At 41.5% G+C, this 26,738-nt stretch overlaps 1 protein-coding gene across 2 annotated transcripts in view; it reads left to right on the forward strand.

Annotated features, from left to right (window-relative positions):
• Positions 1-26,738, forward strand: part of OTC (ornithine transcarbamylase) — a 96,952-nt gene that overhangs the window by 4,286 nt on the left and 65,928 nt on the right. The window contains exon 1 of one of the 2 annotated variants that reach the window (XM_002719837.6): positions 25,970-26,149. The exons of the other annotated variant lie outside the window; for it this stretch is intronic. Coding sequence (XP_002719883.1) covers positions 26,073-26,149 — 77 coding nt within the window. The 5' untranslated portion in view covers positions 25,970-26,072. Of the gene's footprint in view, positions 1-25,969; positions 26,150-26,738 lie in introns of those variants that run through there. 2 annotated transcript variants of the gene reach the window in all.

The following is a 26,738-nucleotide window of genomic DNA, read 5'->3' on the forward strand; positions in this document are numbered from 1 at the left end:
GGGAGTGGGAGATAGTAGTTGGAGGGGAGTGAGGTGGATGGAGGGCTTTTGTTAAGCTTGAGAATGATGAGGGGCCAAACAGAATACACAGGGCAAGAATACAGATTCAGGAGACTGAAGGAATAATCAATAGTATAATGCAAGAGGAGGAGGCATTTAGACCTTAGGTGGAGTGACAGGCTTCAGCTAGGAGAGATGCTTCTAGCGTAACAGGATGAGAGAAAGAAAACTCTCCTTTCATTATATCCAATTGGTATACGAGTATATGATACATCTATATCTATATAGAGATGATATCTATGTACTATTGTTACATATGCTTTAGAGACATAGAGAGTTATGCCATAACTCCAGATTATATATAAATATAGCTGCAGATCATATATATCATATGACAATGCTATTGTCTATCTCAGAAGGATGTTGTGAGGTATTAGGCAATGCATGAAAAATTTAGTGCTTGGTGCCTAGAATAAAGTAGCCCTCAATAGCGTTAGTTGTTATCATTAAGGCAGAGTCAGCTATGATCACTGTATTTGTCAGCATAACCCAGGCTATGCTGCAAAGCAAACAACCCTCAAATCTCCATGGCTTAACGCAAACAAAGAAATTTCTTTCTCACTCACACTGGGTGTCCAATGTGGGTCAATGGAAGGATATGCTCCACTTCACCCTGCCAGGGCTCAGGCTACTGCTGGAGGTTAAACTACCTTGTCACTGTACCATATTGCAACTCCTGGTTTTTTTGGTTGCTGTAGCAGAGCAAGAGAGAGAGGGAGCAGGAAGTCAAATGCTTCAGGTGAGAAGTGACATGTTTCTCCTCCTCACAAACCATTGGCCAGATCCAGGGTACATAGCTGTGTGCACTGCATAGGGGGTGAGGCTGGGAACTATGAGAGTCCAGGATCATTCAATGAATAGTAAATATCTCTGTCACAATCCCTGCCATCAGTCGCCTTCAGCCTGTGGATTCCCCCCCCCCCCACCACACACACACACCTTGTATTGTAGAAGGCAGGGAATTCTGGGGTTTTACAGCTCTCAACTGTGGTGGAGTACTCTTTCAGTGTTCCCTTCATACACAGCCAAACACGTATACACCCCTCAGGAAATCATGTTGATACACGGAAATCATCACAAATCTGACAGCACGCACAAGTCTTGGCAATTTTCTCTATTAAGTCTCGTTGTTATTCAGTTCTGGAGCATGTTGTGTCAACTAAAGGTAGAGGCATGTGTGAAGAAGGAAGACATTTGATAGATCATACTTCCTAGCTGAATTTGTTTTTCTTGAGAGCATTCAACAAAACTTCCAAGGCTTGAATTTTGTGTTGCATTACAATGCAGCTGCTATTGCTGTTTATTTCTCTATTTGGAGTCAAATAAACAGAGGTGTCCCCACTTTGCAAACTCTACTGTGAAATCCCATAAACATCCAAATTTACAAAAAAGATGCTACTGGCTTCTTTGCTTTCCGAATTTTTTGAAAAACACAACTGTAGAGTTCCTGAACTAAGCACTCAGATCCAAAGCTAGTGAGAAGAAGCAGCAGAAGTCAGAGGGTCTCATTGTGCTTTTACCTGGCAAAGTATTTTGCACTTTTGTTCTTTTCTTAATTATTTGATCCACTATTTTAAAATCCTTTAATGGTGTCAAAATTCTGCTTCTGATTATGTAGATCTGGGGAATCTGCACTTTCAACAAGTTCCCTGCTGTTGCTACTTCTGGTACATAAATCACACTTTGTGTAGCAAAGCATAAGGGAACTATCATTAGGGGACAGTGTAGTGATGTGCAGTACGTTAAGCCACTGCTTGCAATGTCAGCATCCCATATTGGAGCACGGTTCCACTTCTGATCCAGTTCCCTGCTCATATGCCTGGGAAAGCAATCGAAGATGGCCCAAGTACTTGGGCCTTTGCCACCCACATGGGAGACCTGGATGGAGTTCTTGGCTCCTGCCTTTGACCTGGACCAGCCCAGGCTGTTGTGGCCATTTGGGGAGTGAACCAGCACATGAAGAGCTCTCTTTCTTTGTCTCTCCCTTTCTGTCTGTCATTCTGCCTTTCAAATAAGTGAATAAATAAATAAATCTTTAAAAACCTGAACAACTCTATAGAAGCCAGAAAGGAAAAGACTAAAATATGTGATTATACACAATTAATAGATAAAGGATTTAGTATTTAGATTATGAGAATACTAATAAATCAATAAAAAGACAAAAATATAAGAAATAAAAAATAGGCAAAAGATAACACATCTGGGACTGGCATTGCAATGCAGCAGGCTAACCTGTCACATACAATGCCAGCATCCCATATTGGAATTCTAATTTGCATCCTGCCTACTCTGCTTCCCATCTAGCTTCTTGCTAATGCACTTGGGAGGGCAGCAGAAGATGGAGCAAGTCTTGGGTCCTGCCACCCTTGTTGGAGACCTGGGCAGAGTCCTGGCTCCTGGCTTTGGCCTGACCCAACTCCAACTCTTGTGGCCATTTGGGGATTGAACCGGGGGTGGAAGAAGTCTCAATCTCTCTCTCTCTCTCTCTCTCTCTCTCTCTGCTTCTGTCTCTTCCCCTCTCTCTGTTACTCTGCCTTTCAGGTAAATTAAAAATAAGTAATTTTTTTTTTAAAAATCACCTTCATACAGATAAAAGCCCAAATAGCCAATAAACCTATGCAAAGATGTTCAGGGGCCAGTGTTGTGGTGCAGCAGGTTAAGTTGCTGCTTGGTATGCAGACATCCCATATTGGAGTGCCATTTCAAGTCCTAGCTGCTCTGATTTTGATCCAGCTTGCTCTTAATGAGCCTGAGAAGGCAACTGATGATGCTCCAAGTACCTGGGCCTCTGCCACCCATGTAGGAGACACAGATGGAGTTCCTGGTTCCTGGCTTCAGCCTGGCCCAAAACTGACTGTTGTACCATTTGGAGAGTGAATCAGAGGATAGAAGATGGAAGATATCTCTCTCTCTCTCTCTCTGTGTGTGTGTGTGTGTGTATGTATGTGTGTGTCTCACTCTGCCTTTCAAATAAATAATTGTTTTATTTTTTCATGATTATTTATTTTGAAAGAGGGAGAGAGAGAGAGAGAGAGAGAGAGAGAGAGAGAGAGAGAGAGAGGAAGAGACAGAGAAAGCAAGAGAGAGGGAGCTCTTCCATCCACTGATTCACTCCCCAGATGGCCACAACAGCCAACAGTGGGCCAGGCTGAAGCCAGGAGTCAGGGGCCTCACTTGGGTTTCCCATGTGGGTTCAGGGGCTCGAGTTCTTAGGCCATCTTCTGCTGCTTGTCCTGTGTCATTATCAGGGGACTGTATCAATAGTGAAGCACCTGGGACACGAACTGGTGCCCATATGGGATGCTGGCATTGCGGGTGGCTGCGAAATCTGCTATGCCACAAAACCAGCCCTGTAAATTTTTTTTAAAAAAGAACAAAAAGATGTTCAACTTCACTGGAAATAGGGTATATGCAAAATAGATAATAATGGGCTAACATTTTATTCTTGTAAGATTGACCCTATAAGACTGGCGCTGTGGCATAGCAGGTAAAAGTTGCTGCCTATACTGCCAGCATCCCATATGGGTGCAGGTTCTAGTCCTGGCTGCTCCACTTCCAATACAGCTCTCTGCTACGGCCTGGGAAAGTAGCAGAAGATGGCCCAAGTACTTGGACCCTGCACCTGCATGGGAAACCCACAAGAAGCTCCTGGCTCCTGGCTCCTGGCTTCAGATTGGCACAGCTATGGCTATTGCAGCCATCTGGAGAGTGAATCAGCAGATGGAAGACCTCTCTCTCTCTCTCTCTCTCTCTCTCTCTGCCTTTGCCTCTCTGCAACTATGCTTTTTAAATAAATAAATAAATATTTTTTAAAAAGTAGTATGATTGTGTCCCTTTATTGGTTTTATTGTATGTCAGATAACTGAATGAGAACTTTAATCTACATTATCCATTTTTAAAAAAAAAAGATTTATTTTATTTACTTGAAAGATGGAGTTACAGAGAGAGGTAGAGACAGAGAGAGATGTCTTCCATCTGCTGGTTCACTCCCCAGATGGCCATAACTGCCAGAGCTGCGCTGATCCGAAGCCAGGAGCCAGGAGCCTCCTCTGGGTCTCCCACATGGGTGCAGGGGCCCAAGGATTTGGGCCATCCTCTACTGCTATCCCAGGCCATAACAGAGAGCTGTATCAGAAGAGGGGCAGCCGGGACTAGAACTGGCATCCATATGGGATGCCGGCGCTTCAGGCCAGGGCTTTAACCCACTTCACCACAGCGCCAGCCCCTACATTATCCCTTTAAATATATCTTCAGAAAGGTATAGTTTCAAAATATATCTTCAGAGGCCAGTGTTGGGACATAGCAGGTAAAGCCATTGCCTGTGATGCTGTCATCCCATATGAGTACCAGTTTAAGTCTCAGCTGTTCCACTTCCAATCCAGCTTCCTGCTAGTGGCCTGGGAAAAGCAATAGAAAATGGGCCATCTTCCACTGCTTTACCAGGTGCACTAGTGGGGAGCTGGACCAGAAGTGGAGCTGTGAGGATTTGAACTGGCCTCCATGTGAAATTGCCAGCATTGCAGACAGTGGCTTAACCTACTATACCACAGCACTGGCCCAGGACTTTCAAATGAATAATAAATAAATCATATGTGTGTGTATTATATATATATATATTCCAATTCAATCATGTATCATCACTTCTATGTGATGTTTCAAAACACCATCACCTCTCACATGGACTATTGCTACCACTTCTTTTTTTTCATTTTTTCTTTATAGAAAGCTTTTATTTAATAAATATAAATTTCATAAGTACAACTTTTGGATTATAGTTGTTCTTCCTCCCATACCCACCCTCCCATCCCCAAACCATCCCACCTCCTAATCCCTCTCCCATCCTATTCTTCATTAAGATTCATTTTTATTATCTTAATAAACAGAGGATCAACTCTATACTAAGTAAAAATTTTAACAGTTTGCACCCACACAGACACACAAAGTATAACGTACTGTTTGAAGACCAGTTTTACCATTAATTCTCATTGTACAACTCATTAAGGACAGAGGTTCTACATGGGAAGCAAATGCACAGTGACTCCTGTTGTTGATTTAATAATTGACACTCTTATTTATGAAGTCAGTAATCACCCAAGGCTCTTATGAGCTGCCAAGGCTATGGAAGCCTCTTGAGTCCACAGCCTCTGACATTATTGAGACAAGGCCATAATCAAAGTGGAAATTCTCTCCTCCCTTCAGAGAAAGGTACCTCCTTCTTTGATGGCCCCTTCTTTCCACCGGGATCTCACTCACAGAGATCTTTCATGTAGGTCATTTTTTGTCACAGTGTCTTGGCTTTCCATGCCTGAAATGCTCTCATGGGCTTTTAAGCCAGATCTGAGTGCCTTAAGGGCTAATTCTGAGGCCAGAGTGCTGTTAGGGCATTAGTCATTCTATTGGTCTGCTGTGTGGCCTGCTTCCCATGTTGGGTCATTCTCTCCTTTTTAATTCTATCCATTATTATTAGCAGACACTTGGTCTTATGTATGTGATCCCCTTGACTCTTAATCCTATCTTTATGATCAGTTATGAACTTAAACTGATCACTTTAACTAGTAAGATGGCATTGGTACCTGCCAACTTAATGAGATTTGGAGTCCCATGGCAATTTTTTAGCTTTACCCTTAGGGGTAAGTCTGAGGGAACATATGCTACACGATACATCTCCTCCTTCTCTTATTCCCATTCTTATTTTTAACAGGGATCAATTTTCAATTGGATTTAAACACCTAAGTATAATTCTGTGTTAAGTAAAGAGTTCAACCAATGGGCTACCACTTCTTAATTGATGTCTTTGCTTATACCCTACGCAATATTCACAGCCCAGGAGCCAGACTGATCCTCTTATAGGCAAAACATACATGCTTCCCATTTCTCAGTATCTTCCACTAACTTCTCTATTTTCTCAAAATAAAAGCCAAAGTCATAACAAGAGCCTATAAGACCCTGCTATATCTGATTCTCTATCTCACTGAACTCATCTCGCAACTCAATCCTGAAAACAAGGAATTACTACATCACTTTACAAAAATGTTAGTGATCTGTGATTTTAAAATATATATATGTATTTATTTGAGATAGAGAAAGAGAGGGAGGCATAGATCCCATCTGCTGGTTCACTCTCCTTAGTGGTTGGGGCTGGCTGGAGCCAGAAGCTGGGAACCCAATCCAGATTTCTCACATGGACAGCAGGAACCCAATTATTTGAACCATCATAACTGCCTCAAAGGGTATACATCGGCAGAAAGTTGGAGTCAGGAGCTGGAACTGGGAATCAAACCCAGGCATTGTGACAAGGGATGCAGGCATCATAACCACTAGGTCAAACACTCATCCCTTAAATTGTCCTGTTAGAAAATATTGAAGCAGTATCCAAACCTAGTTTTATATGACACTGATAATTGAACTCCCTCCATTACATCATGCGTGAGTAAAATAGTGATTTTTTTCCAGTGATGTGAACATTACTTTTTGCTAGAGATGACTTGGCACATTCAGATGAGACATTTCCCTTTCTTTGGGAGATCATTTAGCCTAGAATCATTGCAACTGCTAAGAATGTGCTTTGACTCTTCTTTTGGAAGGAATTCCAGAACCTAGGGTATGTTCTGGTAAAAAGACGTGGCAGTAGAAAATCTACAGTTTTTGCATTTAGGAAACAGAATTATTTTCATTAGATCCTGGAAAAAAAAAGGTTTTTTTTGTTTTTTTGTTTTGTTTTGTTTTGTTTTGTTTTTTTTGACAGGCAGAGTTAGACAGTGAGAGAGAGATGCAGAGAGAAAGGTCTTCCTTCCGTTGGTTCACCCCCAAAATGGCCGTTTTGGGCCATTTGCGCTGCGCCGATCTGAAGCCAGGAGCCAGGTGCTTCCTCCTGGTCTCCCACGCAGGTGCAGGGCCCAAGCACTTGGGCCATCCTCCACTGCCTTCCCGGGACACAGCAGAGAGCTGGCCTGGAAGAGGAGCAACCGGGACAGAATCCGGCGCCCCGACCGGGACTAGAACCTAGGGTGCCGGCGCTGCAGGTGGAGAATTAGCCAAGTGAGCTGCAGTGCCAGCCAACAAAGTTATTTTAAAGAATAATTTGGAGTTTAAATTTTAGAGAACAGGGACTGGCATTGTGGTGTAGCAGGTAAGCTGCCGCCTGGGACACCGGCATCCCCTATGAGCATCAGTTCGAGTCCCAGCTGCTCCACTTTTGATCCAACTCCCTGCTAATGTACCTGTGAAAGGCAGTCGAATATGGTCCAAGTGCTTGGGCCCTGGTGAGATCTGAAGGAAGCTCCTGACTCCTGGCTTTGGCCTGGCCCAGCCTTGGCCATTGCAGCCATCTAGAGTGAACCAGTAAATGGAAGATCACTCTCTCTCGGTCTTGCCGTCTTTATCTGTAACTCTGACTTTCATATTTTTAAAAATTTGATGAGAACATAAAATATGCTCAAGAAGAAAAAACGTAATTTGGAGTAACAAATAAGGGGTGATGATAAAGCAGTGGACCTGATGACCTTGGATGGCTCACAAGCTAATTCAGGACACAGTTCTAAAGGAAGAGTTTTGAGAGGTCTGTGTAGTTATATGATGAGGTAATATTCTGAATGGCTACTTTGAAGGACTATGTAATGTAATGATAATGGTGCATTTATATGCGTATACTACTGTACTAATACTCATGTTGTGTACATTGTAAAGCATACACAAAAATGGAAATTTTTCAATAGTGAAATGAAAAACGTAACTACAAGTTGCATTATTTGTTTTACTCCACCAAGATGGATTGGTTTGCCCATCCCCTAGGAGAACACACAACCCCAACTTAGGGAATAGGTGTGGGATATCATGGTCTTGAATTCTGGTTTTACTACTTATTAGCTTAGTAATCTGGGCAAGTTGCCTACTCTGTTTCTTCATCTGTCAAATCAGGATTATAACTTCTAATATGCAGGATTGTTCTGTGGTCTAAATAAGATGATATGTACAAAATCTATAGTGTCTGGCTTTCAGCAAGCCCTTTAAATATTTCTCTCAGAGTTTTAATTCCTATTATTTGTGTTTCATGGCCGATGTTTTTAAAGTTTCATTACTTTGTACACACTGTGATATAATTAAGCTGAAGGCAGGCCTGCAGTTAGACTTGGTGCATCTAGATGGAGCCAGATTAATAGCTTTTTCATGCTGCTGCATTCCAAACATGGTACAGCTGTGTCTCTTTGACAGCAAAGAAAACTGGGAGGAGACACCTGGAAGAAGCTATGTGCATTTTACTTTGTGTGAAGAACGAGAGGAATGGGGTGGCAAGGCTTAATGTTGGTCAGACACTTAAAAATGAATGACCCTACCATGCAGCAACTGTATGTCTGTGAACAGACGTTTCTTTTCACATCAGCTGTTAGTCATGCCCTTTGTGATTGGAAATCAGTCCTGAAAATTCTCTAAGTATATTTTGAACCATTTTTATCGGCGCCTTTCCTTGGTGACTTTTTCCTAGCAGGTTTCCTTGGATACATTCAGTCTCATTTACTGATAATTTCACCTTTCAACCACACATGAGATCCCCCCACCCCTGTCTTTATCCTGCTCTTAGAATGCTGAGTTTCTTTGACATGAAATTAACTGAAAAAGGAGTGTACCTGAAAACATATCAGTCCGGTTTCCAACTAACAATGACACCCTCTTATTAGGATAATTTAAGAAGAATTTATTTACAAAAGAACTAATTGTGAAGGATTGAAAGGAGTTAGGACAGACACAAGACATAGTGCAAGGATCCAGGGCTAACAGCATTGAACTTGTTACTATCCCTTGGCCCAAAGAGATGAAGGGATGGAGAATTTATTAGAATTTGAAAGGAGAGAAAATTGGGTAGGGCAGGCCACCTTGAGAGTAGCAAGACAACCCAAGGTGTCATAAGGAAAAAGCCATGAGAATAAATACTCTGATTTCATTCCACTCCCTCCCTCCAGTCTCCTGCTGGAATTCTAATGACTAGAATTCAGAAAGCATGAGAGTTCATTGATGTAACCCATTAAAATCAGCTTTCCTGTGTATCAATCTAGCACTTGCGGCTGTCAGCTAGTGCACAGACTCAGTGGAAAATTGGAGAATAAGGGACAGGGGGATAAAAAGAAATCAAGAAACGATACCCAGTAGGAGTAACTCTTTTTTAAGATTTATTTTATTTATTTGAAAGAGTTGCAGAGAGGCAGAAAGAGAAAGAGAGAGAGAGAGGTCTTCCTTCCACTAGTTCACTCCCCTGATTGCTGCAATGGCTAGAACTGCACCGATCTGAAGCCAGGAACCAGGAGCTTCCTCCAGGTCTCTCATGTGGGTGCTGGGGTCAAGTACTTGAGCTATCTTCCACTGCTTTCCCAGGCCATAGCACAGAGCTGGATCGGAAGTGAAGCAGCTGGGACTCGAACCGGCACCCATATAGGGTGCCAGCACTGCAGGCATGGCTTTACTCACTACACCACAGCACTGGCCCCATGGGGTAGCTCTTACTGGAATGCCACTGCTGCATGCAGCTACTGCTTGCACCATGCTTCTAATCTCCTTGTCCCTTCATCTTTTGGTTACATACCCTAGAACAAAGTCCTAGGTGGGAGCATCCTATTGGCTGGGCTAATTCACATGCTCATATCCACTTTGCCAAGAGGTGGAGAAAGGAAGCATTCTGTGCCTTTGACTTCTCTGGTGGGAACTGAGCTGCTGCCTTCTTGTAAGACTCACACAATCGGAGATTTCTAGATATTAGGAAAAGAGTTCAAAGACAAATCAGTTCTCTGTCTCCTCTAAAAAAAAAATAAATCCCCACTAACAAATGACCTCCTAAATCTTCGTTATAAATTTACAGCAATAAGACTGTCAGATAAGAAGTGGGCATTGTGATACAGAGGGTTAAGCCACTACTTTGAGACACCCACATTCCATATTGGTGTGCTGGTTGGACTTCTGGCTCCTCTGCTTCTGATCCAGATCCCTGCTAATGTGCTTGGGAAGGTAGCAGATGATGGGTCAAATGCTTGGGTCCCTGCCATCCACATGGGAGACCCAAAGGAAGTTGTAGGTTTCCTGCTTGGGCCTGGCTCTGCCTTGGCTGTTGGGGCCATTTGAGGAGTGCAGCAGACAGAAGATCTCCCCTCACCCCACGTTTTCTCCATTTCTTTTTGGCATACTGCCTTTTTTTTTTTTTTTTTTTTTGACAGAGTGGACAGTGAGAGAGAGAGAGAAACAAAGAGTAAGGTCTTCCTTTACCATTGGTTCACCCTCCAATGGCCGCTGCAGCTGGCTCACCGTGCTGATCCGAAGCCAGGAGCCAGGTGCTTCTCCTGGTCTCCCACGCAGGTGCAGGGCCCAAGCACTTCCGGGCCACAGCAGAGAGCTGGACTGGAAGAGGAGCAACCGGGACAGAATCCGGCACCCCAACCGGCACTAGAACCTGGTGTGCCCGTGCCGCAGGCAGAGGATTAGCCTACTGAGCCATGGTGCCAGCCGGCATACTGTCCTTCAAATAAATAAATATTTCAAAAAACTATCAGACGAGAGTATAGAGCTCTGGTGGGTTTTTTGATGTTGTTGTTTGTTGTTTCTGTTTTTTTTTTTTTTTTTAATTTTCAGTTCTTTGACATATCTCTGATTTCTTTCCTCCCTCTACTTCCTGGTGTTAGGAAGGTCTCTTCATCTCTCTAGATTTTAATAAAGAAGGCATGACTAAAATCCTTGAATCTAGTTGGAAGTTCACATACTGGGCAGATATAAAATACATGCAAGCCCACCAAATAAAATGCCCTGGTTGGGGCCAGCATTGTGGTATAGGGGCCCCTGCACCCACATGGAAGACCTGGAAGAAGCTCCAGGCTCGTGGCTTCAAATCGGCCCAGCTCCAGCTGTTGTGGCCATTTGGGGAGTGAAACACCAAGTGGATGGAAGACCTCTCTCGCTGCCTCTGCCTCTGCAACTTTGCCTTTCAAATAAATAAATAAATAAATAAATCTTTAAAAAAAAAAAAAAAGATTGCCCTAGTCAACATTTTCCTGGCAGAACACCTAAACCTCTGGGGTGATTGATACCGAGACATCACTGAACATGCATTTCTCTCAATGGTTTAGCTGCTATTAATATAGGAAAAATTATCCTATTTTATGGCCTTAAGATGCAGTTTAACATACTTAACAAAGTAATAAACGGGACAGACATAAAAGATCCTACACACCATGTACCTCTTGTGTGCATTCACAGGGACACCAATATTCTCAGTCTCTGAAAGTTCTATTCACATGTTTCTCAAAACCTCCTTGTTTCTGCTTTTTTAAAAAAATTTTTTATTTATTTGACAGGTATAGTTAGACAGTGAGAGAGAGAGAGAGAGAGAGAGAGAGAGAGAGAGAAAGGTCTTCCTTCCGTTGGTTCACCCCCCAAATGGCTGCTACAGTCAGCGCTGTGCCAATCCGAAGCCAGGAGCCAGGTGCTTCTCCTGGTCTCCTATGCTGGTGCAGGGCCCAAGCACTTGGGCCATCCTCCACTGCACTCCCGGGCCACAGCAGAGAGCTGGACTGGAAGAGGAGCAACCGGGACTAGAACTCGGCACCCATATGGGATGCCAGCGCTGCAGGCAGAGGATTAACCAAGTGAGCCACGGCGCCAGTCCCCTCTACTTTTCATCTTGTCCTTGATGTGTCCCGAGTTATCTGGCCAAACCTTTAACCACTGCTCATGAATTGGTATAGATCCCTGCTTCAAGTCTTCCCTCCTTTTCAGTAACATGCAGTGAGGTGCACTGCTTGGAGTTTTGCTCGCTGGGAGCGTTTACCTTACTCACTCCTTAGATTACTTCTAGCTGTGAAATCTACAATGAAAACTTGAATTGTTAAAATTACATTTCTCATCTTTAAGCAAGCATCTTTATTCTCATATATACTTCCCAGAGCTTTTCCAATATAAAATAGAAATCCATAAGTTCTTTGGCCTTCTCTGGCTTCTGACTTTGTTATTGTCACCCCTCCACCCCTCCCCAAGATCAAGCTGAAATCTGAAAATCTTGAAAATTGGTGGGGGAGGGAACAGAATGAAGAGAGCTGGCTTCATCCTGCAAGGTAACTTCCGCAGGCAAAAGAACATTTTCAATCAAGGGTAGGACAGTTTCATCAGGCCAGGTAGGAGAGGTTTCTTAAGCTGGCAAGAGAGATTCAGTGAGAATTAAGGGTTCAGCATTGGTAGGGTCCTCTAAATTCTCTCATATATTTCCATATCAAATTTCCAGCTTTCAATCTAACCCAGATAATGCCACAGTATGCACCTAAGAAACCTGTCAGAGATATGAATACTACTGATATTGTAATTCATTATCACACAGGATCAAGTCAAAATCTGAATTTATCTTTAACCATCTCAGTTCTGCTGGGTCAAATGACCTTTTTCATCATTAAGCTATTTCTTATAGGAAGCAGCCATCTCCCTGGCCATCATTGAGCTCTTTATGCTCTTCAAACTACTCTCCTTGAATCATAATTTCAAAGAGCATTCCAGGTGAACATAGACAATTGTTTAGGAAACTGTTTTTGCTGTTGTGTTTCAAAGGGGAAGTTTTGCTTCCGGCCAATGAATCTTAATGTTTTCAATTTTCCACAAGGGTCTGCTGCCTGCAGATTACTTTGTAATTCCAGTTTCTGTTGGGATGGGAGGGGAGGATTTAGTGGGAAACTGTCAGGAACTCATAGAACTAACCAAAATTCTGAAGAGGAATATTTGAACGAAGGTGGGAAACTAGGGAGGGGAGGCAGCAGGAGATGGGGTAGGGTGTTGCTGTTGTCAGTGTTGTAGTCCACAGCACCACTGGGCCTAGTCACCACAACAAGATGACGCTATCCACTGGACACAGTGACCACCACTGGTCAGTTACATCAGAGGAAATCTCATTTCTCAGGCTCTTTCCTTATCATCCTTCAGGATTCAAAGCTCCAGGTAGGAGCATCCACCGGATCATATGCTTATGACCTTGCTCTGAAAGGTTAAGGGGGGGGGGGTGGAAAGCAGGTAAGACTATACTGAGACTCTCAAAATACATATCTAGAGAAGAGGTTCAGATATTTGGTGGGGAAGACTCTCCTTTTCTCTCAATCAATAGTAGAAAGGTTTTCCATTAGGAGTCCAGACGCTGTTTTCTGTTTCTCACTCTAATTAATACTTGCTTTCTCTCTCTTATTTCCCTCCTTTATCTGATTTTCAAAGAGTCACTGTACCTCTCTGGTCCTCTTGGGGAGAGAGTGGGACTAAGATATTTATCTCTTCTAATTCTTCAATGATCTCAGACCTCTTATGAATCTAGTAAGGAAGGTACTATGCCTACAGCAAGAGCTTAATAAATGCATAGTCTAAGATTTTTCCTTTCATCTGATGAGTAGTTTTAAATGACCAGTTTTGACCCAGTGTCTGATTGAATGTAAAACTTTGTCAGGTTCTACACATTTATTGAATTTCCCTATAATGTTATATATTGAAGCATTTTACTCTTACTTGCCTTGACATTTTATATGATTTTAATAATTGCCTTGGTAACCACCCCTGCAAAGTTAAAATGCATATAAAAATCAAGGTGAATCTTAGGTAGAACAGTAATAAAAAAAAAGTTGATATTCCAGGAGGCCTTAGGATCTTATCAAGGTTGATGCATCAGTTTTACTTTAAACCTCTTATCTATCTAATTATTTCACTACTTTGATTAAATGAAGCTAAAATTGGTATTGATGAAAAGAGAAAGCACAATCAAAGAAGCAGATAAGCAAATAATTGAACGCAAATAACTTTTAATTATACTCACTTTATAAAGTTAAGGAATGGTGTCAGGTGCCAACATCACTTTGTCAAATCAAAGGGCACTGTTTGGATGAAAAAAATAAGAAAGCAGCACCAAATGTTCTGAAAATTGCATAGGACTTTTATATGCATTTGATTCCCAAAAAGCCTGAATCCTGAGCTGAGAATATGTCCAGGCCCTCCAGTGAAATTCCAGTTATTTGCATCCCTCACATGTCTTATGTGGAGTCCTCAGGCTTCTCCAAACACACAAAAAAAGTGGACTTCCAGGTATGGTTGGTATAGCTGCAGGTTTAAAATCCTATTCATTTAGAAATTACAATAGGAAAACTAGGAAATTGCTTTCACTTTAAGTTGATGAAATAGTCTCTTCTAAACTCAATAAATGAATTCACCCTTTGTCCCCTTCCTAGCCCAAGGTTATCTGGATTATTTATCCTCCCTGTCTAGTGACCTGCTGCTATGACGCACAGTGCACAGGAACAGATACCTGATGGTGATATACAGACAATGTGGACTTGTGATAGTTTAACTTAGAAGGTTTGATTTATGACTTTTTGACTTTACAATGATGTGAAAGTGATACATATTCAATAGAAAGCACTTTGACTTTTGAATTTGGATCTTCCTGGGCTAGTGATGTGTGGTGCTATCCTTTATTGTGCTGGGTGGCAGCAGCTCCCAGTCAGCCCTGCAATCATAAGGGTAAATAATTGGTACTCTACAGTGTACTATGTTGCTAGGCTGTAGTATTTAGTAGGTTGGGTGCATTAAAAGCATCTGACAATATTTGGAACTTAAAATGGTTTTATTGAGATGTAACCCCATCAGAAGTTAAGGAGCGTCTGTAAACTAATTAATAGGTGTGGAAAAGATATGAATAGCACATTCATTGCAGAAAAAAAGCCTAGGGTGGGGAAGGATTTTGTGATGTCATTAGGAATTGAAGGTAATCTTGATGCATTATTCTCACGCACATTTTGCAAAGTGCATTGTCGATGTTTTCAGAGTCACTTTGGGTTCAAGTGATTGGGGGAACTTAATTTAAAAAATAACCGGAATGTTTTTGTGTCCTTTGTTGCTTTAAATAAATAGGTCGTCTTTGTAATTTTTAATTAGTAAGAAAGAGTAGTGGCCATGGTAGTGAAGAAATTTTTATGATCCATTTTTATGATGCTTCTTCATTACACTGAAAGGCAATCATCACTCATGGCATTTATTGGAGTCCTTTGTATTTTTGAAGCACTTAAGAATCATTAATTGCTTTATCTCATTGTCATCTCAAATGGGATAGGTTGGTTAGCATGACCAGGTCACAGAAGGATAATAAAAGATTAGAAACTTGTAATATGAGACAGGTAAAATACTGAGGGAGGACAAAGGTCCTGGTTTTCCCATCATTTAGGGAACAAAGGAAAAGAAAGAAAAAGAAAACACATCGTAGTCCTCACTAACAAGCATTGCATTTGCTTCTCTCCCATTTTCTAGTAGTTTAGAGGACAATAGTGTGATTTGAAATGGTACTTTTTTTAAACTTTTATTTAATAAATATAAATTTCCAAAGTACAGCTTTTGGATTACAGTGGCTTTTTCACCCCGTAACCACTCTCCCACCTGCAACCCTCCCATCTCCCGCTCCCTCTCCCATTCCATTCACATCAAGATTCATTTTCAATTATCTTTATATACATAAGATCAATTTAGTATATATTAGGTAAAGATTTCAACAGTTTGCACCCACACAGAAGCACTAAGTGTAAAGTACTGTTTGAGTACTAGTTATAGCATTAATTCACATTGTACAACACATTAAGGACAGAGATTCTACATGAGGAGTAAGTGCACAGTGACTCCTGTCTTTGACTTAACAAATTGACACTCTTGTTTATGGCGTCAGTAATCACTCTAGGCTCTTGTCATGAGCTGCCAAGGCTATGGAAGCCATTTGAGTTTGCCAACTCCAGTCTTATTTAGACAAGGTCATAGTCAAAGTGGAAGTTCTCTCCTCCCTTCAGAGAAAGGTACCTCCTTCTTTGATGGCCCATTCTTTCCACTGGGATCTCACTTGCAGAGATCTTTCATTTAGGTGTTTTGTTTCGTTTTGTTTGCCAGAATGTCTTGGCTTTCCATGCCTAAAATACTCTCATGGGCTGTTCAGCCAGATACGAATGCCTTAAGGGTTGATTCTGAGGCCAGAGTGCTGTTTAGGACATCTGCCATTCTATTAGTCTGCTGTGTATCCTGCTTCCCATGTTGGATCGTTCTCGCCCTTTTTAATTCTATCAGTTAGTATTAGCAGACACTAGTCTTGTTTATGTGATCCCTTTGACTCTTAATCCTATCATTATGATCAATTGTGAATAGAAATTGATCACTTGGACTAGTGAGATGGCATTGGTACATGCCACCTTGATGGGATTGAATTGGAATCCCCTGGCACATTTCTAACTCTACCATTTGGGGCAAGTCCAATTGAGCATGTCCCAAATTGTACATCTCCTCCCTCTTTTATTCCCACTCTTATATTTAACAGAGATCACTTTTCAGTTAAATTTAAACAACTAAGAATAATTGTGTGCTAATTAAAGAGTTCAACCAATAGTATTAAGTAGAACAAAAAAAAAATACTAAAAGGGATAAAGTATTAAGTTGTTCATCAACAGTCAGGACAAGGGCTAATCAAGTCACTGTTTCTCATAGTGTTGAAATGGTACTTTTAATACAACTCCAGAGAGTGGATAAAAGAAAGCAGGGCACATCAAAACTTGTATTTCAAAGAAATAGAATGGAATAAGCCAACTACTGGGTATTGATGGTAGTAATTAAGAAAAGCTAACGTTTATTGAATACAGAGCCAGGTATCATGCTAACAATGCTTTCTATCCATTAGCACATTTCATAGACATGACAAAATCACAGATAGGAGTTGCTAGTACCACCAGTTAACAGAGGATAAAACTGAGGCTCAGAGATATTTGCTTAAAATGTATAAGTCTCCAACCTATAACAGACTCTCCACTTTTAATTCACTCTCCTTATATTGCTTCTCAGCTAATTTGCTTATTCCTTAAATACATTTAGTAATAACTGGGGGTGATCTATGAATCCATCAACATCTTGGTTCCCTGGAAGAAATGATACTGAACTTCAGTTAAAGCACTCTGAAGGATAAAATCTGTAGTAGTGAGTGCCTTACCCCCATGACCCGGGATCCAAATATTCAACATGACTACATGAAAAAGGGCTTGTTTCTCTTTTGTGTTGGAGACATGATTCCCATAGACTATCATTTTTTTTTTTTTGACAGGCAGAGTGGACAGTGAGAGAGAGAGACAGAGAGAAAGGTCCTCCTTTTACTGTTGGTTCACCCTCCAATGGCCACTGAGGCCGGCGCACTGCGGCTGGCGCATCGTGCTGATCTGAAGCCAGGAGCCAGGTGTTTCTCCTGGTCTCCCATGCAGGTGCAGGGCCCAAGGACTTGGGCCATCCTCCACTGCACTCCCGGGCCCCAGCAGAGAGCTGGACTGGAAGAGGAGCAACCGGGAAAGAATCCGGTGCCCCGACTGGGACTAGAACCCGGTGTGCCGGCGCCGCAGGCGGAGGATTAGCCTATTGAGCTGCGGCGCCGGCCACCCATAGTCTATCTTCCAGAGTGGGCTGGGGAATATCTAGCCTCTGGGCTGTTTAAGGCCAACAAAATCATTTGGTCTGACCCTACCAAAGCAATTGCAGTCAGGACTCAAAATTCACTAATTCTATAGCAGGCTAATTTTTAATTTGATCATTTTGTATTGCCTGTGCATGATGTTATAAATATCCAAGTGACCCTTGGCAGAAAAACGATTCCCCACCCCTGTTGGATCCCAGATAGGTGCTATCTTTACAAGCTACAGAGTTTTTACCCATGGAACAGCCTCAAGAGAAGAAGGCTGTGTTTATCCCGTAGCTTAAGGTGAAGACAGATCACTTGCTTAGCAGATATGGAGTAATAAAACAATCAAGAGCAGGTCAAGGGGGCAGGCATTTGGTGCAGTGCCTGGATTTGAGTCCCAGCTGTGCTTCCAATTCCAGTTTCTTGCTGATGCACTGGGAGGCAGTGGTGATGGTTTAAATGCTTGAGTGTTTGCCACTCACTTGGAAGACCTAGCTGGAGTTCCTGGCTTCTGGCTTCTGTCTGGCCAACCCAGGGCTGTTTTTGGCTTCGGGAGTAAACAAGCAGTTGGGAGATATCTCTCTGTCTCTGTCTGCCTTTCAAATATATTAAAAATAAAGCTTTTGGTTTAAGAAAAGAGCAGGCCAAGAGGACTTCCCAACAGGGTCTGGAGAGAGGCACCACCACCAAGATGATTATAGATTTCACCAAGAATTAGAAAGGGGCAGGGAAGAGATTCACCAAGAAGTGACTTTTGAGGATACCTATGGCATGTGTCCTGGACTCAAGAATATTTTTAGGAAAATTATTAATGGGACAACTGCCTCTAGACCAAGCCTTGGTCATCAGGAAGCAATCAGTGCCAATGATTTCACAGGGTCCCCAGCAGTCTGGCGCTGGGAGTGTCTGATATTCCCAGGGAAGCATCAGGAATGATTTTTGAAACACTGGTGAGCTTTGAACTTCTGTGGTTTCTATGTTTACTTAAAGCCTGATAGCCTTTGGTCTGCTAATAAATCTCCTTTATACACAGCCTGACCTCTGCACTTCCAAGGGGGAGGAGTTGGAATTAGCCTGTGGCCAAAGAGATGACTCTAGGATTCTGCGTGAGAGTTTGAGTAAATAAAAGGGGACCCTTGGAAGAGAACTTCGCCCTTTGTGTCTCATCCACCTCTGACATAAAGTTGGATCATTAACTATATTTATTTACCATTTTCCTATTTCATAAATTGTGGTGTGAATTTCCTATTCTTATCTTCTATGCCAAAATTTAACAGTTCACAAAAATCAAAAGCATCAGTTTTAAAATTTGAGATTCTGTCCATAAAGCTCTGGAAAATTTGATGATCTGCTGAAAATCAGCAATTGCCAGAGTAATTGTTTAACAGAAGAATGACTTAGATGGAAATGTGATGTATATGACAAGAGAGAAGAAAGATTACACTTGAATTTGATCATCAGTATCTCACAATCTGCTCGTAAATTTGATCCTCATGGGGGACCCTGTCTACATTCTTCAAATGCCTCCATTGAGAGAATGTGGTAGGAAAGGGGCTGGTGATAATTCCCAGTTGCCCCTAGGGCTTGCCTATTTGAACAAATGCTTAGTGGCAATGTAGCAATAAAACACTCCAGCATCATATTTTTAGACAAAATGTCATTACCATCTATTAATTTAAAAGCAATTTTCATGTAAATCAGGAACTTTTTTGGGTGAGACACACCCATGTGCGCATGTGCAAAGAGAAAAAAAAGCAGCCAGCTGATAGGTGATTTCCTTTACTATCATAATTCTAATGTATTCCCTATTGCCAGTTCCAATGCAGATCCAAACCACAAAATAATACATTCTTATAATCAGGGGGAGCTTTACGGCTTAAGAAGCGTTCCAAGAATATTAATGCATAGAGATTTCTGGATTCTTCAGTATGTTGGTATGACCTGAGACATAGAGGGCTCTTATGAAAAGGGAAGTTGGACATCCATATGTTGTGTGTGGGAGTGGAAGGAACCTGAAATTAAATCTCAGGCCTTAGACAAAATTTTGCTCAAAATGGATTATAAATGTAAGGAATAATGCCGTAACATATTCTGAAGGCATAGAAGAAAGTCCTTGTGCCTGTGAGTTATGCAAATAGCTATAACATAGACAGCACGATCCATAAAAAGAAAAAATGGTAAATTGAATTTGATCAGAATTTTGAATTTTTTCAAGATTTATTTATTTGAAAGGCAGAGTTAGTTACAGAAAGAGGGAGATACAGAGAGACAGAGAGACAGAGAGAAAGAGAGAATCTTCCACCCACTGGTTCATTCCCCAAATGGCCACAACAGCCAGTGTTGGACCAGGCTGAAGCCAAGAGCCTGGAGCTTCTTCCAGGTCTCCCACATGGTGGTAGAGGCTCAAGTACTTGGGCCATCTTCTGCTGCTTTCCCAGTCCCATCAGCAGGGAGCTGGGTCAGAAGTGGAGCAGCTGGGAGTTGAACTGGTGCCCATCTGGGATGCTGCCATCACAGATGGAAGCCTAACTCAGTATGTCACAATGCCAATCCTCAAAATTAAAAAGTTTTTGCCTTGTAGAAAACCCTGTCAGGAGAATGAAAAGAAAAGCTACAGCCTTGGGAAAAGTATTTTCAAGTCACATATCCAATGAGAGTCTTGTATCAAAAAAAAAAAAAAAAAAAACACACACACACTAAACAATAAGAAAATAAAATTTAATTTTAGGGGCCAGCTCTGTGGCATAGCAGGTAAAACTGCTGCCTGCAGTACTGGCATCCCATATGGGTACCGGTTTGAGTCCCAGCTGCTCCATTTCCAATCCAGCTATCTGCTGTGGCCTGGGAAAGCAGTGGAAGGTGGCCCAAGTCCTTGGGCTCCTACATCCGCATGGGAGACCCGGCAGAAGCTCCTGGCTCCTGGCTTCCAATTGGCTCAGCTCTGGCCATTGCGGCCATCTGGGGAGTGAACGGGTAAATAGAAGACCTCTCTCTCTCTCTCTCTCTCTCTCTCTGCCTCTGCCTCTCTGAAACTCTGCCTTTCAAATAAATAAAATAAGTCTTTAAAAAATAAAATAAAAGTTCATGGAATGAAATTGAATGATAAGTTTAGTTTAAAAAAATGTAATGCTATAAATAGACACAAAATTTAAGACATTTGACCAAAGAATACATATGGATGGCAAATAAGCATATGAAAAGATGCTCAACATTATCAGCCCTTAGGAAATGCAAATGAAAAACAAAATTTGTACTCCATAGCTATTAGGCTGGCATCAGTGAAAACTACTGACAGTACCAAGTGCTTACATGGACATGGAGCAACTGGACTTCTCATAGAATACTGCTGGAACTAGAAAACAATACAGTCATTCTGTAAGACAGCGTGATGGTTTCTTCAAAGTTAAGCACATTGCTACGATTTGACATAGCCATTCTACTCCAAGATATGTAAATAAATAGATAAATAAAACTGGTGTCAGCATTGTGACACAATAGATTAAATCACTTTCAATGCTGGCATCCCATATGGGAGCAGCAGTTCAAGTCCTGGCTGCTCTGTTTCCAATCCAACTTCCTGCTAATGTGTCTGGGAAGGTAGCAGATGAATTCTAAAGTGCTTTGGACCTCTGCTATCCCCATGGGAGATGTGGTTCCAGGCACCTAGCTTAAGCATGGACCAGCTCTGGTCAATGTGGCCATTTGAGAAGCAAACTAGTTGATGGAAGATCAATCTCTCTCTCTGTCTCTCTCATTCTCTCTGTTTCCCTGTCTCTCCCACTCTTTCTGTCACTGTGCTTTTCAAATAAATAAAATACATATTTAAAAAGGATAATAAAATTTATGTTCACACAAAAATCTATATACTGGGAATCAGGTGAGATGCCACTTTAGAAACCTGCATCCTATATTGGAGTGTCTGGATTTGGGCCCTAATTCTAGCTTCCTGCTAATGCATACCCTGGGAGACAATGGTGATGGCTGGAGTACTTAAGACCTTGTAACCCTCATAGGAGACCTGCGTGGAGTTCCTGGCTCCCAGCCTTCGGCCTGGCCCAAATCAATGGAGGGATGTTTCATTCTCTCTCTCTCCCTCTCTCTCTCTCTCCCTTTCTCTCTCTTTCTTGCCCCCCCACTCCAACCCCTGTCTGCTTTTCCAAAATAATAATAATAATAAGAAGAAGAAGAAGAAGAATTTACACACAAAACCTTGTGGCAGCTCTATAATCTCCGCAATTGGGAAACAATCCAAATGTCCTTTAATGAAAGAATGCATAAATAAGTTGATATATCCAAACAAAGGGATACTACTCAGCAATAAAAGGGAATAAACTAGTAATACACACAATATGGATAAATCTCAAAGCCTTTATACTCATTGAAAGAAACCCATTTCAAAAAATTACATACATCTATTTTACATTCTGGAAAAGGCAAAACTGTAGGGGAGAGAGAAAAGATCATTATACCAAGGATTAGGGATAAAAGAGGGTATGATTACAATGGGATTTAAAATAGGAGTTTTCTGGGGTGATGGGATTGTTCTTTTTCTTGATTGCGGTGGTGTTTACAGATATCTATACATGCGTTACAGTCAGTACTGTATATCAAAATGGTTAAGTTTATGCTGTGCTAACTTGAAATTTTTTAAATGACAAAAATATCAAGTACAATAAATAGACAATAGGTTCTGAACTAGAACTCACATCTTTGAAGGATTTTTCCTCCCCTTGCTGTTATATACTGTCAAAAACCTAAGCTAAATTGTGTATTAACATGCATTTGGCCTCCAGTAACAAAAGCTCCAATTCAGAGTGATTTAAACAAAAATGGCATTTGTTATTTTACATAAAGGTGTCAGTGGTAGGGAGCATAATGAGGTTGGTTGGTTTTGCAAATCAGTGATAAATCCTTCTTTCACTCTACCAATAACAGCTTCATTCTAAGACTATTTCCCCTCCTGGTTACAGGATGGCTTACTGGTCTCAGATAGGGTTACAAGCTTCTTTGTTCTTATCAAGTGGATAATAGATCACCAGCGTCAGTCCTTTAGAACTGGGAAGATTCACCCAACATCTGTACTTGCATGCAAATTCTGTAGTTTCTCAGGCTCTTCAAGATTCCAGACAAGTGGCTACACAAATTATTTATGTAATTAGTAACACTCTAAAATAAATCAGAGCTTCTCATTGCGGTAACAGCCATATGCCTTGTTTGTGTAAAGCTCAAATTTGCAATAGTTTTTTTTTTTTTTTATTGACAGTAGCTATGCTCAGGCTGTTAAACGCTATACCTCATGTTTGATTAGCATGTTAAAATTTACCAAGCACTGTAATAGATAAATTTTTTTTGACAGGCAGAGTTAGACAGTGAGAGAGAGAGAGAGACAGAGAGAAAGGTCTTCCTTCCATTGGTTCACCCCCCAAATGGCTGCCATGGCCGGCACACAGCGCTGATCCAAAGCCAGGAGCCAGGTGCTTCCTCCTGGTCTCCCATGTGGGTGCAGGGCCCAAGCACTTGGGCCATCCTCCACTGCCTTCCTGGGCCACAGCAGAGAGCTGGACTGGAAGAGGAGCAACCAGGACAGAACTAGTGCTCCGACCAGGACTAGAACCTAGGGTGCTGGCGCCACAGGCGGAGGATTAGCCTAGTGAGCTGCGGCGCCCGCCAATAGTTAATTTTATTAAAACCTTTCATTGGACCAATGAGGGTTCTGAGGGTCTCAGGTCTGACTTAGTCAAATTCACCATTTGTCAATGAGTGAGCCATAGGTCTATTTTGGTTATCACACATCAGTTTCATCATTATTACCTTTACATCACATTGATTCCCTCTTTGAGGCTTGAGTTTCTCTAAAGAAGCACAGTGGCAATTTCAAAGAAATATTTCAAGTTCATACATGATACTTACAAAGCTGTGTATGTCAGGAAACCAACACTCTTTAAATCCTCACTGGTAACATTTTTTTTTTTTTTAGAATTTTTTTTTTTTAGTATTTTTTTTAACTTTTATTTAATGAATATAAATTTCCAAAGTACGATTTATGGATTACAATGGCTTCCCCCACATACCGTCCCTCCCACCCACTACCCTCCCCTTTCCCACTCCCTCTCCCCTTCCATTCACATCAAGATTCATTTTCGATTATCTTAATATACAGAAGATCAGGTTAGTATACATTAAGTAAGGATTTCAACAGTTTGCTCTCACACAGATACATAAAGTGAAAAATAATAGATGATTTTTTAAATGATGATGAAATCAGATCAGACCTATTGTCATGTTTAATCCTCACTGGTAACATTTTAACTATTTGGAATTGTAGGGTAAACTTGAAATCCTAGGATTTCACTAAGTTGTCCATCTCCCTTCCCTGAACATTCCGTCAGTTGTCCCATTGGGAGGATTTTAATCCCTAAATCTCTCTTGCACTCATCCCCCCCCTTTTTAGTTATCTCCACAACTTTGATATAGGTTCGGGTCTTTTTTTTTTTATCACACAATAACCTCTTTGTTTATCTGCCTCCATTTTCCTCCCACTTGGCTTACATGATACCACTAGATGAATGTTTTAAAAACACAATAGAGATAGTGACATTGTCTACTTGTCTGCCTCAGCTCCAAAACTTTAATAATCTCCCTTTGATTACAGATTAAATTCTTAGCTCCATAATCTGGCTTCCAAGATACTCAGGAATTTGCCTTCAATATTCCTTCCCAATCCATGAGATAATCCTCCTTTCTGGGCAATGGTATATGTGAACTAGCTCACCGTGGCTCACAAGAACCAATTTTACACCTGTCTTCCCAACTTCATGTTCAATGATATCACATTAGTGCTTGAAGTTGGCTGTGGTGAGAGGTTTTACACCACAAAAATCAGACAATGCTACAGTTCAGAACTGATTTTCTTTTTTCAATGAGCTGCTTATTAAACATTTATCAGCAAACCACTAGTTGCAAGCTAATGGGGCCTCAACTTGTGTGTAAGGGTGTGATATTGTATGCAAGGCCGTTGTTGACACTGAAAGCCCAGGTACAAAGTCAAAGATAGGAGGGCCTAAGCAAAGAGAATAAGAAGCAGATTTGTTGAAAAATCATTGGGAGGTGGACCAGGGGCAAGGTTGCATTTCCTCAAAAGCCAACACTGAGAAGGGGGTTTGGGTTCAATAGTTTATTTGGGAAGTGATCCCAGGAAGCACTGGTAGGGTAGTGAAGAAGTGAGACTAAAAAGGGAAGCCAGTTAACACAGGGTACGCTTAGAAGCAGGTCACTGTTGTGGACAATTGAAGTTCAGTGCCACAGGGGACCTTTGAGGGAATGTGTAGAATGTACCTCATAGTTGCCCACACGAAGGGTGAGGAATGTGGGGCACTCATGCTCAGGAAGACAGCTGTGGGTGCCTGCATTAAGTAGCAAGTATGTAGGGGAAGACCGAATGCCGTAGGGGATATAACAGACATTTGTGGTTTTGTGTTTTCATAGCATCCTTGGTGGTGACTGGGGCTTTGTTTTAATGGTCAATGATGGGGTGGATCCATCTCTTCACTTTTGAATCATTTGTTCTTATGCTACACACCCTATTTGTTCCTTTCTCTGGGTCTACTCAAAGGTTCCTTTTCTTCTTCTGTAGCTCCTTCCAGTTTTGAGGAATCAGGATCCCACAATCAGTAGCAGTGAAGAAAGATTCTCCCCTAGCAGCCTCTCCAGATCACTAAGGGACCGTCCTCAGTTCCACATTCATTTATTTCTCCACAGTTATAAATTGGATGTTTTCAAAGTCAATGCATTGTCAGATACCAAAGTAGACTTTAAGGTCAGAGAAGGCAAATGATCTCATCTTTGCAGAGTTTACAGACTGTGGGCTTCTGCTAGAATCAGTAGGTAACTATTGATTTATTTATTGAAGATCTATGTACAAGGCACAGAGGGAACTCCAGGGCTGAGATCTTTTTACTATACCTCTGTCCCCTGTTTAGCTCCCTGCCAACCACCCCTCCAAAAAAAAAAAAAAAAAAAAGCTTCCAGGGTATTTTTTTCCATTTGTTTTTGTAGAAAGACTGAGACTTTGAGGTAGAAAGATGAAATCAATGGAAATACTCAGGGCTGTCATGTGAATACCTGGGGTTTTGCACTGCCAATTCACATTTTCTGAATGAGTTATTTCTATGTACCCCTACAGAAGCCAGCACTGCACTGCCTTGCATATATTATATGCTCAGTGAGTACTTGTCAACCGATTTTATACAAGCATGTGACAGCATAAATATATTATGAAAAATGAGGAGGTTGGGCACCAAAAGAGTCAGGGTTCCTTTTCAAAAGAAAAAAAAAAGTTCAGAGTGGTAGAGCTTAGCTTAAAGTTCAAATGCTCTTGCACCCTGCCCGGTAGTATCTCTAACCAGGGGATCTGATAAGGTAGTTGAAGGGTGGTATTACCTTTGATCCCTCACTGCAATCAGAAGCATTCTTAGCTTTTAGCTGCGGCCTCCACTGGCTAACTTGCTGTGGAGTCTTCAAGACATAGAATCTTCCTTTTCACAATCCAAAGAAGATGCTGTTTAATTTGAGGATCCTGTTGAACAACACAGCTCTTAGAAATGCTCACAATTTCATGGTGCGAAATTTTGGGTAAGTGCTGGCCAGAGATCTGGGTCTGTCTTGGGAACTGTAGTGATAAATGAAAGTACAGTCTGTAGAGGAATGCAGCCACAAAGGCTTCTTTTGCAGTACATGCTCTACTCTTCAGACAGCTGTCTCTAATTCCAGCTGAGCTTTCATTTCTCAGTCCTTCTGTAATCAGATTTTGTCGTGCATTGTGGGGAAAGCTAACCACAACAGGTATAATGACTAAATGTTCTTGACATCTTCCATTTGTGTACATTCTAAACAAGCAACCAGCTGGAGGAAATTAAAGGGACTAATATACACGGGGCCTTCAGCTTATATTTGGGTTTGCTGGAAAACAACGTATCGCTCTCAGGACTAATCAGTTCTTTAAAACAAAGTCAGACTCCAAATCACAATTAGATAAATATTTACAAAGGCATTGCAAAGGAGTCACAAATGTGGTGGGGATCGCGGTATTTTCATTTGTTTTTATAATATCCAAATTTAAAATCCATCCCTGAAATTCTCGATGGCATGTGTAAGGAAGACTGCTTCAATAAATTCATGATAAAAGATTAATCCTGCTTCCAGCCACTGAACACAGGATTGA

Source organism: Oryctolagus cuniculus, chromosome X, assembly GCF_051225735.1.
Source record: "Oryctolagus cuniculus isolate XC-2025 breed Fujian yellow rabbit chromosome X, ASM5122573v1, whole genome shotgun sequence".
Lineage (NCBI taxonomy): Eukaryota > Metazoa > Chordata > Mammalia > Lagomorpha > Leporidae > Oryctolagus > Oryctolagus cuniculus.